The sequence below is a fragment of the Bombina bombina genome, chromosome 6 (assembly GCF_027579735.1).
Source record: "Bombina bombina isolate aBomBom1 chromosome 6, aBomBom1.pri, whole genome shotgun sequence".
Lineage (NCBI taxonomy): Eukaryota > Metazoa > Chordata > Amphibia > Anura > Bombinatoridae > Bombina > Bombina bombina.
The window spans coordinates 117,319,785-117,336,868 of NC_069504.1; the positions used below are offsets into that span (position 1 = coordinate 117,319,785).

The 17,084-nt window shown below is 34.3% G+C and overlaps 1 protein-coding gene across 1 annotated transcript in view; it reads right to left on the reverse strand.

The window, feature by feature from the left end:
* Window positions 1–4,646, reverse strand: part of LOC128664339 (chloride anion exchanger-like) — an 87,256-nt gene extending 82,610 nt beyond the window's left edge. The window contains exons 1-2 of the mRNA XM_053719179.1: window positions 4,457–4,646; window positions 2,227–2,366 (exon numbers count right to left, since the gene is read on the reverse strand). Coding sequence (XP_053575154.1) covers window positions 2,227–2,366; window positions 4,457–4,587 — 271 coding nt within the window. The 5' untranslated portion in view covers window positions 4,588–4,646. The remainder of the gene's footprint in view (window positions 1–2,226; window positions 2,367–4,456) is intronic.
* Window positions 4,647–17,084: the final 12,438 nt, after the last annotated feature.

Genomic DNA, 17,084 nt, shown 5'->3' on the forward strand with positions numbered 1-17,084 from the left:
TCAGAAAGACTGTTATATGTGTAAAGTCTGAAATTGGGTAATCCTAGCATTACCCAAGCAGCTCTGGGTAAAGCAACATTATAAATTTACTCAGAGTGCATCAACTTCATCAAACATATTCACATCTTCTATATATATATATATATATATATATATTTTATTTTTTTTTAAATGCTGCTTTTTAGCACATTTCAGTAACAAATACATTTATGAAACATATATACAATGAACTGTAATTCCCACATCTTCGCTATCTAATTTTGCCTCCGCCTCAAGGGGGGAGAAACCTCATTCCCCAAGGTTCACTTGGGGTGGATGCCAGAGGATCGGCTGGGGGGCCTTCCTTGAACCCCCCAGCAAAAAAAACATAGTGTAGATGGGGAATAACACTACTTCAGACTTTACCCAGAGCTGCATGGGTAATCCTAGGATTACCCGGATTTCGGACTTCACCTGTAACATATACAGTAATAGCTATTGATGTCTATGGGACTCGCAACCAGTATTTAGCATTAAGATTGTTGCTAATAATTGTTTGAGTACAACCTTTGAAGACCTGAAGAAACGGCCAGTGCTCCTTAAAAACACAATATGGTGATCTAAATTTGGGAGCTTTCGCCTTTATTTCTCATCATTAATTATTCCAACTCAGAGAATATCCCCTAATGGTACTTATTTGATAAATTCAGCATTACCTTGGTGTTAGATATATATACATTACTTGATGTTGTGTGCATAAACACATAGGGGTAGATTTATCATAGTGCGAGCGGACATGATACAATGTAGCGTATCATGTCCGCTGCACATCGACACGCTGTCAGCATTTATCATTGCACCAGCAGTTCTTGTAAACTACTGGTGCAATGCCGCCCCCTGCAGATTCGCGGCCAATCGGCCCCTAGCAGGGGGTGTCAATCAACCTGATCGTATTCGATCGGGTTGATTTCTGTCCGCAACCTCAGAGCAGGCGGACAAGTTATGAAGCAGTGGTCTTTAGACCGCTGCTTCATAACTTCTGTTTCCGGCTAGCCTGAAGGCTTGCGCAGAAACAGGGGCATCAAGCTCCATACGGAGCTTGATAAATCAGCCCCATAATCATATTGTGGTGGTATCTTTATATATGCATTTTCAATTTCAATGCTTTAGACATATCCTATTGAGACGTCCCTCTAACATTTTAAATGATTTGCATAATTTACTCTTAATATATATCTATATATACATTATATATATATATATTTATATATATAAGGAAAGAATGCACTCTCTGGATTTAAAAGTTTCAAAATAGCTTTACTGTGTGACGTTTCGAGGCTTTCCCCCCTTCCTCAGACAAAGAAATAGTGAACAGTGAAACATTATAAAGATATACATAAGACCCTCCCCCTAGTGCACCACCAATTAAATGTGAGTCTGTGCCCATAGCAACTAACTAGGCTGATTAGCCTTGAGTCATATGTACATTTCATAGTATAACAAAAAGATACAATGCAATACATAACCAAAAAGAAATATATGGCCAGCTATCAAAAAGGGAACATAGATAGCAGAAATAAAATTTTTGACAATATCATATGGGTGTTCATTTAAGACATAATCTTGCCCATGTCTGTGCAGCTCAGTTCACCTATTAAGAGCTCTTAGACAGGGCCTCAATTTGTGATTAGGTATTAAGTAAATAAGTACACACAAGTATACATCGTTTGATCAGTACATATGTGGTTTTATTTCTATTTTTTTATCATGATTGAATGTATATTTGGCCATATATTTCTTTTTGGTTATGTATTGCATTGTATCTTTTTGTTATACTATGAAATGTACATATGACTCAAGGCTAATCAGCCTAGTTAGTTGCTATGGGCACAGACTCACATTTGATTGGTGGTGCACTGGGGGGAGGGTCTTATGTATATCTTTATAACGTTTCACTGTTCACTATTTCTTTGTCTGAGGAAGGGGTGAAAGCCTCGAAACGTCACACAGTAAAACTATTTTGAAACTTTTAAATCCAGAGAGTGCATTCTTTTCTTTCATTTATTGTATCCTTGATGCACCCTGGTCTGAGTACAGCTGAGTCTGCAGGAGTGAGAGTGCTGCAATCTTCAAATTGGATATATATATATATATATATATATATATATATATATATGCAGTATATATATGACTAGCATAAAGATTAATATATGAGCATATACATTTTAATTAATATTGCCCAAATACCTTGCAATATTGCCACAGTCCCAGTGCTGATACCAGAAATAATGTCACTGAGTAACCATTCCTTGAAATTATACATAGGAAGCCATGAAGCTATAGGTAGGAAAGTAAAGGCTATTCGCTTGGCCTTTGCAGCAGAACACCTGTAAAATAATTTAATTTCATATTACCTTTATGCTATACACTTTACATATTACTTTTCATTACATGTTACTCATTATTATATTATTATATATTATATTTGCATTTTACACATTTTTACATCCTACTCATTATATTATAATACTCTTCATATTAGACTACAGTAATTTTTTAATACAGGCATACCTCGTTTTATTGCACTTCTCTGTATTGCTCTTCACAGATATTGCTCTTTTTACATATTGAAGGTTTGTGGCAACACTGTGTTAAGCAAATCTATAGGCGCCATTTTTCCAATATATATATATATATATATATATATATATATATATATATATATATATATATATATATATATATATACATATAAACACATAAATACCCATGTAAACATATATATATATATATACACACATGTATAAACACCTACATTATATACACACCACCAGCAAAAAGATTATAATTTGCAGAAGACTTAGATGATGGTTGGCATTTTTTAGCAGTAAAGTATTTTTTAAATAAGGCATGTACATAGTTTTTTTTAAGACATAATGCTATTGCACACTTAATAGACTACAGTAGACTTTAAATATAACTTTTATATGCATTGGGAAACTAAGAAATTTGTGTGACTCACTTTATTGCTATATTCGCTTTATTGCGGTGGTCTGAAACCAAAAGCAATATCTCTGAGGTACGCCTGTACTTACTTTTTATATATACATACATACACACACACATACCTGAATATATAATTAAATACACACAATTAATTGCATGCTTGCTTAATATAACACAAATGCATGAATTTATATATGCAATATCCCAATGGGGATTTTTTTCCAACAATTGCTTTATTGTTTCAGTCTTGATAAAAAGAAAATCTAATATCATTTTTTTTGCCTGCTTTGCTATTTAAAGGGACATAAGATCCAAAATGATTTCATGATTCAGATAGAGCATATAATTTTAAACAACTTCCACATTTACTTTAATTACCAAATTTGCTCTATTTTCTTGGTATCCTTTATTGAAGGAACAGCAATGTACTATGGGGATGTAGCTGAAGACATCGGGTGAGCAAATAGCTAGAGGCATATATGTGCAACCACCAATCAGCAGATATCCCCGTAGTGCTTTCCTGCTACTGAGCCTACATAGGTATGCATTTAAACAAAGGATACCAAGAGAACAAATTAGATAATGAAAGTGAAAAGTAAAGTTATTTAACATTGCTTACTCAATCTGAATCATAAACTTGTAAATATGGATTTACTGTCCCTTTAATTCAGTTTCCCTGGGATTTTATTCATGCATTCTGACAAAAGAAAATGAGAGGTTTTAAAAACTACATAATGTTCAAATGGAATAATGAGGTAATATTTTGCTTAGCCTCTAAACATGAGATGATATGCTATATATATGATCTTACAATATTTTGTCTTTCTATGGAGTATTGTAATTTTATATTGTGTCTACTTAGAAGCAGTTGCCGAAAGATTTTATTCATACTACATTCAATTTTTAAAATGTATGTAAAATAATATATGTATTTTGCATACTCATTGTAGAGCAAGCTCATTTGTAATATCACCAAAGGGATTAAACAGCTAACTTTCTCTTAACTCCTATTTAGGTCACAAAATATTAATTCAATATTATATCAGTGTTCCTGTACTGTTCATTTATATATATATTTTTTTATTTAGCTGTAAAACAAATGTTAGATGAAAAGAAAAACTGTAAAAAAAAGTTTAACCAGCAGTTTTGCTGCAAAAATATCAATTAAATGCATGAGGTTAAATCAATCAATAGATAATCAGATTTTAACATTGTAGAGGCATTTTTCTCCACTATCTGCTTCTCTCTCTCACTCTTTTTCCTTTTATTATCATCATTTATTTGTAGAGCACCGCCAAATTTCATAGCGCTCTCCATTTCCTCCATTTCCCTCAACGTCTCTCTTTCTCTTTGTTTCTTCGTTACCCTCTTCTCTATTTCTCTTTTGCGTTTCCATCTCACCATTGTTTCTTTATTTTAAATGCCCAAACAATATAAAGTACATGTAATAAAAAAGTTACTTTTCACTTACCCAAAGAACCCCTTGAGGTGATCCAAAAATGTTTTGTGATACCTGTTTATTTTTTCATGTTTTGAAGAAAATGAGTTTTCCGAATATATGGGCCTAGCCACTAGATACTGGTTTTCTTGTAGATTATTCATCGCTTCGAAATATTTGTCGTAGTGAAGAATTTCACTTCTTTATTATTTAATTTCAAGGTATCAGATGGCAAAAATGAAAGATTCTATGAGTTATATAAATACAGGAAGAATAAAATGTAGTTATGAAAATGCATATACAATACCAATAATACAGTAACAATTAAAAATAATGCAATAACCTAACTTCATATACGTTGTAATTGATGTATAGTACATGTTGCTGCCTAATAAATGTTTTAAAATTGTTAAAACGCATGAAGCTATAATTGTATTAAAGTGTGTACAGCATTAAATTATAACTATTTTGCTTAATTTGAAGTGGAGTCATCATATTTGACATTTTGATATCTGTTTAGGACAATTTCTCTCCTTGGCTACATCAGTTTGATTAAACCTAAAAATCATGAGCTATTAAAAGCTCATGGATGAGAAAAAACAGGAAATTTGGGGGTAGGTCATGTTCTGTTAATACTTAACATAGGCAGATAGAGCGAGAGATAGAAAGACAGACTGACAGAGAGGTAGATAAATAGACAGACAGACCTTTTCTTTAGGATTTCAATCACTTAGACCTGCAGATGTCTGAATTTGTAAATCCATAAAAATTGTGAACAGAAAATAGAAAATCTATTTTTCTTATGTAGAACAAGAAAAATAATTATTTCAATATGTTTATTTTACTCAGTATCATAATATACTGTCCCTCTTTCCAATCCATTGATGTTGGCTTCATTTTCTGTAGGTTTAGACCTTTAGCCATATGAATTAGTAAACCCATAAGATTTGTCTATATATACATTGTAAAATCTATTCATCTTACGTAGAACAAGTGAAGAACTTAAACATATGAAAATCAAGATGGATTTTCATGGGAACATTAGCACTTCTATATGGAAGTAAAATAAATGTGATCATTGGCAAAGTAAAACCTGACAGCTGTTTCAGTATTGATGATCACTGCCTTTGAATTCATTTTATTTACTTTACTAATGATATCAATGTATTGAATGGGAAATTCCCAATTTAATATTATTTTTAGTGTAATTTAAAAGGTTACATAGTTATTGTAATTTAGTTGTGTACAAGTTTCATAGTTTCAATGTTGTGATTTGATCCCTATTTGTATTACGATCATGTTAAAGAATATTTGAACAAAACAGACATAAAAACGTTTCTTTTCTTTTCTTTTGAACAGCCAAAATATACTTTAAAATAAAGCCAAAATCATGAAGTCAAGGCTACTTAAACAGAAAAGTACAAAAGCAAAAATATGCTTTTATTCTTCTTTTCTTATAGAGTTAAAATTGATGTTGAATTCTGTCAATGCTCATTATTGGTGGAATATACACAGTACAAATCCACTTAAAACTGCTCAATAACTGAGTTTTCTTAAGGATTGAATTTGCCTCAAATTTGAAATCCCTGTGAAAAGCTGTGAAAAATATTCCAAACCCCTATGCTCTAACGGACTGGAAAAAGTTCTATTAATTCTTAACATGCAACAATTTGAATAATATAAAAAAAATGAGTTAATTTGTTGATCATAATAATAGCAGGGTAAATAGATCATTCTTGGTACCATATATTTTAATTAAGCAGACAAACCAAGTGCACAAAAAATATCACATGTCCACTAAATGATGTAGAAGGATTTTACTGGGAAATAAAAACTAGGAAAAGTATGCAGTATGAAGGGTCCAATAATGCACAGGGTGACACATCTCTATCTATTGATCATCTATCTATCCATCATCTATCTATCTATCATCTATCAATCTATCTTTTTGCGTCATATATACAATACTTCATACCTGTTTGTTTGAAAACTCAGCTGCTGTCCTCTATCAAAACCAAGAAAGAGTCAAAATGCAGGACAGTCTTTACCTTTTAAGCATCTCATATAATCTTGCAAATTCTTTATACCACTATCTAATGTAATAATTAACTTTGATCAAATTTTACAAGTATTCAAAAGATTTATTGTGACCTTGACAATCAAGACAGTAGGAAGAAAACCTGAGTGTTACTTAAGTCATTTGTAATCCTGTGTATCACATGGACTGTTAAACATTTATTATAAACTGTAAATACCATATAAACTTTTATTATATTACAAAACATGCTATTTTTGAAGAATATGAATAATATAGAAGAAATATATATGTTCCTTTAGAATTAAAGATTTAGAATGCTTGATTTTGTTCCCTTGTTTTTAATTTATAAGTTGAGTTTTCTCTTCACATACAGGTGCATCATCAGGACCAATTCAACATACTACCATAAAGGGTTATAAAAGGCTGTAATAAAATGCTGTAATGTGCTAGTACATTTTCTTTTGCACTATTACTTGCATATACATATGATTTTAGCCCCGGAAAACATGTTAAAAGCATAGTTAAAGTCAGCTCTAGGGCAGCAATGCACTACTGGTCTAGAGATTAGCCGATCAGGGGCATCATATTTTCATAGCTGTCAACTACCAGCCATTTTTAGCTCGGGATCAGCAGTGTATTGCCACTCCAGAACTGATTTTGAGGTAGCTCAGTTGGTAAATGCCCTGATTACAAAAAAGCCTGTTTAAAAAAGATTCAAGGTCAAAGGTTCACAGGTCCTGGCATGGCCCACTCAGCCCTTCATCCTTCTTAGGTCGATAAAATGAGTACCATTAAATTGGGTAATAATAACAACTATTACTATTCAGCTGCCAATTTGGTTAATTCCGAGAGCGAGCGCTGAAAAAGCACTTTGAGTCCCACTGGGAGAAAGGCGCTATATAAATACTAGTTATTATTATTATTATATGGTTAACCCTCTGGAAGAGTTAAACATATAGGGCCATATTACGAGTGGCTCGCTAACATTTAAGCATGAGCAAAAGGGGTTTATCTGCAAGAGTTAAACATATAGGGCCATATTATGAGTGGCATGCTAACAGTTACACACAAGCGAAAAGGGGTTTATCACAACTGTTTGCATGAGTCGGATATATCGCTCGTATTACAAGTTAAAAGTAAACGTAATTGCTTGAGCTCAATTGCAGTTAAGTGAGCGTCGGGATATCGCTTTCTCAGAGTTCTGGTTAACTGTTTTGCAAAACAAAAAAGTGTCACAAAACACAGAAAAATACATTTAAAAGTACAGTTATGAAGGGGGCGTGGCTAGGAGATGGCCATAATCAGCTGCACTTTATGAAGCTCCCAGATCATTAAACAGATCATTGATACCAAGAGTCCCTACTCACGCTATTTGGGGCCTGATTAAGCCAGTTGTGAACTAAGGTGGTGACCTACTCTTCCGTTCTCAACAACCCCCCCCCCCCTGATCTGCCTATACATTGCTCATCAACAACAAGCATGGAGGAATCCTTTCTAACCCTTCAGACCCTACTAGAGAGCCTTGCAGCTAAGATGGGCAGTGAGGTAGCTGATCTCATCACAACTTGCCGCAATATATCCAGCTATAATACTGTACTGACCAGAGAGAATAGGTCTACTAATGGAAGAAACAGCATACAAGATTTGCTGAGTCAATCTGGAACAGATTTACTGGAGCTACGGGAAGAGGTATACAACAAGATCCCTTATCTTACACAGCAGCTACCTAAAGGGGACAGCGCGGAACCACTTGAGTATGGGTATCATACCCAACTGATGGTCGGCCAGTGGGCGGTCAGAAAAGGGTGACTCTAACAAAAGAGACAAAGTCTCTAGTGGTGCGCACTTCAAAACTTTCCAGACAGGTAAACCCACTAGAGGACACAAAAGTTGAGACTGTCAACACTGTTACCTGCCCTGTAAATGCAGGACATGTAAAGGACTTCATGTCGACTTACGCTAATAGCCATGGGGTCCCGCACAAGCCCTCAATTAAAGTCTTAAGAGAACTCATGACAACTGCATGTATTGAGTGGAACTCTCGATCACTACGTGAACATAACTCAGAACTGATGTTCACATCATGTAGGACTACACCGCAGCTTACGAAGCCCACAGGTCCCAGTATTGCTACAAAAGTTTGAGTCGGTGACAACATATGGTTTGTAGAAGCAGCTTAGGTCCAGTCAGCATCTTCACCCTGGTACTAAGCTTCTTTTTTAATTAAGCAGTTGGACACCCTAATGAGAGCTACTTGTCTTGATGCCTGGTTCCCAGCTGCTCTACATAATTTGGTAACACACTTTTAGGACTCAATGTCAAGTCTATCTATATATTAGTGACTAGTGTTTACAACTGTATATACTGTAAAGTGCTCATCATAAAATTTACGATCACAAGAGTATCCCACCATACGTTCTCGCCTATCATTAATCTTACAAGGTGACTTTAAATTTGAGATCTCAACTAGACTTCCCTTATAACATAGCATTTTCTATGCCCAATATAAGGAGCAGTGGCACAAATCTAGCTCATTGAGCATCTTAGAAAGTCACAGTTTATGACATATATTTTATAAGTGTTTACCTCTCATACTATTATGTGCTATGCAGTTGTTACCTACTATACTCTTTACTATTTTTGCTATTACCTCTTTATGCAACGCATTGTCCTGAGATAATTATGTTATCTGCTGGTCTCCCAATATACTGACATATGTTAAATAAGTAAGGATTGATGGATATATTATGTCTAGTTCATAACTGTAGAGGTATCTAAAAAATTTAAATATATGAGGTTATATATGTATCAGTTATCAGAATGTAGTATAGAATCATTTCTATACTTGCAGCACTATTATACACCATTTTTACTGGTTTACAATGCAATCCCATTAGCGAATCACTTATATTCATAGGGTTTCACTGCTACTGAAATTAGTTGGCAGTCTTACCCATAAGGAATCTCTGGCAAGCTTTATTATAGTCATGACTCCAGAGATTTGTATCTGTCTTTCACAAGCCATATTTAGGATTCATTGTTGCAGTATGTAGTGTTCTAGATATTCAGCTACCTCTTACAATAACCCTGCTCACTCATTTTAATAATTTTGATAATATACAAGACACTGGGACAATAACATTGCTGAGACGCTTACCTATATATGGGTGTATAGTGTTTATGCTCACTGTGCATACTAAACTGATCATCATAGCTGTTAACTTCATAACAAATTTACACAAAAAGACATAGATTCATTAGACATTAGTTCCCAATATATATGTACCCTCTATTCTAGATGTCAAAAGGAGAATCCCAATCAGAAATCCAAATGGGACCCCCCTATAAAAGAGCCCCTTTTACTCATATTTTAGCCTCACAAGATGCAGATGCGCAAATTGACCCTAGTGAGCAAATTAGGAAGTCAACATCCATGACATACATATTACAAGTGTTTCCCTCACTAAATAGATTATCCTATGCAGTTGTTACCTACCATACTTTTGTCCATTTCTGCTATTAACAATCTCGTCAGCGCATAGCCCTGAGATAACTATATTATCAGCAGGCTCACCTACATAAGCTTGTTCTGAAGAACACATTATGCTTTGCTCAAAACCAAGGTTATATCTAAGATATCTATGTAACTATATGTATAAATTGTAACACAGATTTCCTCATGTACACACAGTTTTATTGTATGCTATTCCTACTAATTCTGCACTTAAATTTCAGAGGTCCAAAAGTGACCATTGTTATCATTAGCTCTCCTGTGTCATTCTCATTCCCATGGGCCCATGAGTGGCTTTAGATAGTTTAGGAGGAATCTATATAGCCTATAAAAAGAGGTTTCATTGCCTTTTAGTTAATAATATCATTGAATCTCAGATTTGTTGGATTTTTAGATTCTTCAGGATTTAGTGCTTGGCAAAGTCAAAATTGTTAATAATGTAACAATGCTTTTTGTACCATGCATAATTTGCGTTAAATGTTTATTTGTTGTACTATAAACCTCAGTAAAAACAGTTTATATATAAAAAAAAAGTACAGCTACACTCATAATAAAACTTTCTTTTAAAAATTATTAAAAAAATATTGCACAAAAAATGTTATAAGGGCTCAAAAATATGATGTCTCAGGTGTGTGTGTATATATATATATATATATATATATATATATATATATGTTTTTATGTGTGTTCATATGTATTTATATGTGTTTATATATATTTACAGACACATACACATATAAACACATAAATATATATATGTGTATATATCATCAGCATAGAGGTGATAGTTGAAGCCATAGCTACTGGTAAGTTTACCCAGTGAGGAAGTATAAATAGAGAAGAGTAGAGGACCCAGAACAGAGCCTTGAGGTACTCCCAACGACAGAGGCAATGGAGAGGAGGAGTCGCGAGCAATATATATATATATATATATATATGAGTACATTGGAGCACAAAAAGCATATTTATGCAATATTTATATTTAATAAAGTGTTTAACTGTGTATGTACTGTAATAATTCACATTCCAATGTTCACACAGAAGAATATGTTCAATGTTTTGTTAAATAGACATTCCTTCACATATTTGTATATATCTGTACCTATATACAATCATATATATATGTGTGTGTGTATATATATATATATATATATATATATATATATATATATATATATATATATATATAAAGGGCAATGTGCACTCCGAGCCTCACAACTAAAGCCTTGGGTGCAGAAAAAAACATGTCGGGTTAGCGCACTTGAGAATATGTGATCAGGTTTGCTCGCAAGTAGGGTGTAATTTTTTCACCCATTTTTTTGCTTTATTGACTTCTATGGGGGAAAAAGTTAACAGACACACATATTCAAAGTTTGGCTTTTTGCACACATCAAATAAGCGTGCAAGCGTAAACTTTCTACTTCCAACGAGCGGTACCTGATGTGCACAAAAATCTTACTTCTAGCGGAGTTAGTGCATGAGCCGGAGCGTTAAATACCACTTCACTCGTAATCTGAACCATAATTTTCTATAAGCAATAAAACAATAGAAAAATGCTATTGCACTTTATAGAGTACTGTATTTTTTATGTGTTTTGTGACACTTTTTTATTTAGCGAAAGAGTTAACCAGAGCTTTGAGGATGCGCTAAACCCCACGAGAGTTTACTTTAATTGCACTCAAACAATCACTTTTACTTTCAACTTGTAATACGAGTCATAAACCCGACGCGCACAAACACCCGCGATAAACCCATTATCGCTTGAACGCAAACATTAGTGCTCCACTCGTAATCTGGCCTGATGATGGGAGGATCTAAAGGCACATTTTACACTGTGGGCTGTGTATCTTGCTTTGTGACTCAATCTATATTTTTGTATGAGATGGCACGATATATACATACAGAATAGTGCTCAATAAAAAAAGTATTTAAAACGTGTATTGAATGTATGCTGTAAAAATCAGAATCATATTATGCATAAAAACTTGTATACACAGTAGACATATGAATAGATGCAAATTTTCACTTTTCTATAAAAAATCATCCTTAAATTACGCTGAAAAAAAAAATCGCAAGCAATGTTAAAATGATAAAACGACTATTTAAGGTACATAGAAAGTTATGAAAAAACCGTTGATATCATTAACAAGAAGATAAAATTAGAAGGATTCCATATATTTCTATTGTGAAATAAGTCTTGAAGCATGGACGAGTGAGCTGAACAGGGTGTTCCATGGGTGTGTATAAAATGTCTTCACAATTTATATTGGAATGATCTAAACATATTACACCTGTAGGTATCACAATTTCATTTTGTCCAATATAGGCTTTTAAGATTGTGATATATGCCCATATAGGGTAAGTATCACTTTTATCCCCATGCTGATGAATTTTAGTTCATCAGGCCCCTAGACTCATGTAAGAGAAGACTTATTTTTCACATTAGTGGTTTCCATGGTATATGATTTTAATTTTACTGAGACACAATTTCCTCCCCCTTCCATTATGTGTTTTGTTTGTAACTTGTTCCTTTTAGTAGATGGTGATACCTTTTATTAGACCAGCAAAACCTTGATTTTTTTTTGTAGGACCAATGCATCAATAACCCCCTTTTTGTGTACAACCTGATGAATTATGGATTAAGCTGTGCATATTTTATATCAACCACGTGATAACAAGAGAACCAAGTGACTCCTCATTCAAAAGTGATATTATTATTATAGTGATATTATTTAAAGTAAGTGGTCTCGTGGTTATAAAGTATATGTATAAGTTTAAGTCAGTTTCAGATCCTTCTCATATTTATTGCTTCAAGTCTTGTGTCTAATATATTACAAAAACTGATACTTTCACACTGTGCTCCTTCTAACAAGATGTCAAATGCATCTCTAAGCTACACAGAGCTGAGCTAAAGGCTCTTAAATTGACTAACACAGAATCTTACTTTTGCCGCACTTTCATCTTGCATGTCCTTGTGCATAAAGTATATTTAATCACACCATATATAAATATACAAACACATGCACGTACACGCACACACACACTATATAGCTAGAAGTACGTGGACACCCTTACTAATTAATGAGTTTGCGTATTTCAACTACACCCATTGCATAAATTCCAGCACATTGCCATGAAATCTCTATAGACAAACGTTGGCAGTAAAATAGGTCAAACTGAAGACTTCAGTGACTTTAAAGTCACAGGATGTCCCCTTTGCCACAAGTCAATTAACAAAATATCTGCCTTGCTAGATATGACCTATTATTGTGAAGTGTATGCATCTAGGAGCAGTAATAGCCTAGCCACAACATGGTAGACCATGTAAACGTCATGGAGAAGCAGCTGTACACATGCCTCACATCAACATGCAGCTGGAGTTGCGTAAAGCATGTCACCACTGGATTCTGGAGCAATGTAAATGTGTTCTTTGGATGAATCATTCTTCACTATCTGGCAGTCTGATGGAAGAATCTGGGTATGGCAGATTACAGGAGAATGCTACCTACTGGAATGAAAAGTGCCTACTGTAAAGTTTGGTGGAGAAGTAATAATGGTCTGGGGCTGTTTTTGGGGTTTGGGCTAGCTCCTTTGTTCCAGTGAAAGGTCATCTTAGTGCTTAACGCTAAAAATACATTTTAAACAATTAGGTGCTTCCAACATTGAGAAAAAGTTTAGGGAAGGCCCACTCATGTTCCAGAATGACTGTGCCCCTGTGCACAAAGCAAGGTCTTTGAAGATATGGGAGTAGATTTATTAAAAGGCGAGCAGACATGATTCACAAATCCTCCAAAAATCATGTAGAAAACCCAGGAGAGTGGTGGCTGTTATAGCCACAAAGTGTGTGTGTGTGTGTGTGTGGGGGGGGGGGGGGGGGTAACCAAAGCCATATGAATACCATATGAGTACCATTGGTTTTGGAATGGGATGTCCAATAAGCTCATATCGGTGTGATGGTCAGTTATACACATCATAATGGCCATATAGTAGTCTGTGGATGGACAGGCAATCAGCTTACAAAACTATTGAAATGTTGACTTAAATATGTAGAATAGTTTATTTAAAATTTAAATTAGTGCATATTCTTTGTAGTAATTTCCATACCAACGCATATTACAAAATTCAATAGCTGTATTCATGACTAATTCATTATTAAATTAAAGGTAGCAAAGTTTGTAATACTCAGTTACGTGCAATGGGTGCAGAGGGCCCTTTTACTAATCGTGTATCTTGGCCCCTACACTACATAGAAGGGCATGTGATCACTATATTTGAAAAAGGGATAGCATTGCTAAGATTCAGGTGATTACCTTAAAATGGAGATCACCTGCAAAAGAAGTCACCAGGGAGTTTTGGCTAAAGGAGAGGGAAGTTCTGACAAATCTTTCTCTCTTCCTCTATATGACCTAGCTGCAAAAGCCTTTTTTTTTTTTTTTAAAAATAAATTTTTATTGAGGTATTGAGTAATAACAATAAAACAGAAAATATGTCCAGGCACGGATCAGAAGTAATAAAGACACTTATACATTTCACAAATAGGAAGTAAACGTAGGCTAAAACAATGGTATGCTAGTATAGCAGTTGTTATCACAATAGCCAACCAGTAGTAGTGCTATCAGTGGAGGCTCCTCCATTTGTGCACAAGCGCACGTGCCCCCCTGTCAGATTGCTGAGCAAAAAGAAAAAATGTCAGATGAGAAAAAAAAATAAACTGTCAGATGCTGAGAAAAAAAAAAAAAAAAAAATTATGCTGAATAAAATTATGCTGAATAAAATATAATTTTTTCAATGGCCCCCTATTGGAAAAATTATATTTTATTTTTTTAACCCCCAAAAATAACATTCTGCTTGTTTTCTTTTAAAAAGTAAAAAAAAAAATTGTGTGTGTCTGTTTCTTTAATACGAAACCGCACGTGCGATAGGCATGATATAGGGCTCTGTCAGTGATGCCTACGTCAGTCTGCAGGATTTGGGCCAGCCTCAAGCAATTCTAATTGATAGCTTGATCGCACACACTGAACTGTGCGAGTGGGGAGGGACAAATTCCAGCCTGTGCTCTGATAGGCTGCACCGATGACATCACCGGTCGGTGACCGGCTCCTCCCCCGATCAATCAACAACAACAGGGCCAGGCGTTCTAGAACGATTCAACAGACAAGTTCAGCCTGGCTGTGCCCGCCCCTCTCGCTCTCAGCCTCTCTGATAGGCTGCACGGTCTGCAATGAAGATGACAGATACGTCATCACCGGCTCCTCCCCGCATCAACGGCGCGAAAAATTCAGTGTTGAGTTTGCTGTTGAGCGGAGAGGAGTGAAGTAGTAGTCTGCAGCAGAACTGTACTTAACTGAACGATTAATATCTTTCTTGACTTTAAAGTCTTTATATCTATATCGATTCGATCGATACTACCAAAAAATTACTTGTCTGTCTGACCTGTTGAACAGTCAACTGTCTTGAATTACAGACTCAGTTGAACTTAGTTACACAGCAGCACTATTGTGTAATATACTAATATATTTTGAGGCTCTAGAGAGCCTAGATAGGGAGAGTTTTTAGTTAGTGGAGCAGCTTTCACTGACTTCACTTGGGCAGAATTTTTTTTTTAAAAAAATAGCTCCAGCCTCCCCTCCAGCTAGACGGTGTGGAGTCTGTGGACCTTTATAATTCTCATAATTTTTGGGGCCCTGTCCCCTGAACAGTTAGATAGTCAGTTAGTCTGTGTCAGTGTAGTAGAAAAAGACCTTTATTTTTTTAATTAGCAGCAGGCAGCAGCCAGATACTTAAATAGATTAGATCAATCATTTGATTATAGGACTAGGGGAGTGCTACTTAAAAACAACTTGCCTTTATTCTTATCTTTTAAGTATTTAGCAGATAATTAATTATATTGCAAGTTTTGCATTAGTAGATTGCAAGTTTTGAGAAAAAATTTAAAAGTTTTTTTTTTCTTTTTTTTCAACAAAAGCAGTTAATTGATTGCTGCTGCTATATTAACTGTATAATTTATTATAAAATATAAATTATTATAATTATACTAGTTAAAACACTATTTTATTTGAGAATTATTAGCAGTTTGCAGAGAGTCTCAGAGTTTTTAAAACAAATAAACAATTATATATTTTATAACAGCTTCACAGCTACTTACCTACAAGTTATAAAAGTAGTCACGGCTGCTATCTGCTGTAATTATACTAGTTAAAACTTAAAACACTATTTTAGTTTAAAATTATTAGCAGTTTGCAGAAAGTCTCAGAGTTTTTAAAACAATAATATATTTTATAACAGCTTCACAGCTACTTACCTACAAGTTATAAAAGTAGTCACGGCTGCTATCTGCTGTAATTATACTAGTTAAAACTTAAAACACTATTTTAGTTTAGAATTATTAGCAGTTTGCAGAGAGTCTCAGAGTTTATAAAACAATTATATATTTTATAACAGCTTCACAGATACTTACCTACAGTCCTACAAGTTATATATTTTAGAACAACCGCAAAACTACTTGCCTACTAGTTTTAGACTGTAGTTCACCTTGCCCGTTGACGGCTGTCACGGCTGCTGCCTGCTGTAATTATACTAGTTAAAACACTATTTTAGTTTAGAATTATTAGCAGTTTGCAGAGAGTCTCAGAGTTTTTAAAACAATTATATATTTTATAACAGCTTCACAGCTACTTACCTACAGTCCTAAAAGTTATATATTTTAGAACAACCAAAAATCTACTTGCCTACTAGTTTTAGACTGTAGTTCACCTTGCCCGTTGACGGCTGTCACGGCTGCTGCCTGCTGTAATTATACTACTTAAAGTTAAAACACTATTTTAGTTTAGAATTATTAGCAGATTGCTGAGAGTCTCAGAGTTTATAAAACAATTATATATTTTATAACAGCTTCACAGCTACTTACCTACAGTCCTACAAGTTATATATTTTCGAACAACCAAAAATCTACTTGCCTACTAGTTTTAGACTGTAGTTCACCTTACCCGTTGTTCTTTAAATCCAGGAATATATATGTTTTCATAAATGTACATTCAACATTCTTATTATTTTGCAGCTTTAATTAATCATTTGGTTAATATATATATGTTATTATATAATTTAACTGAGCA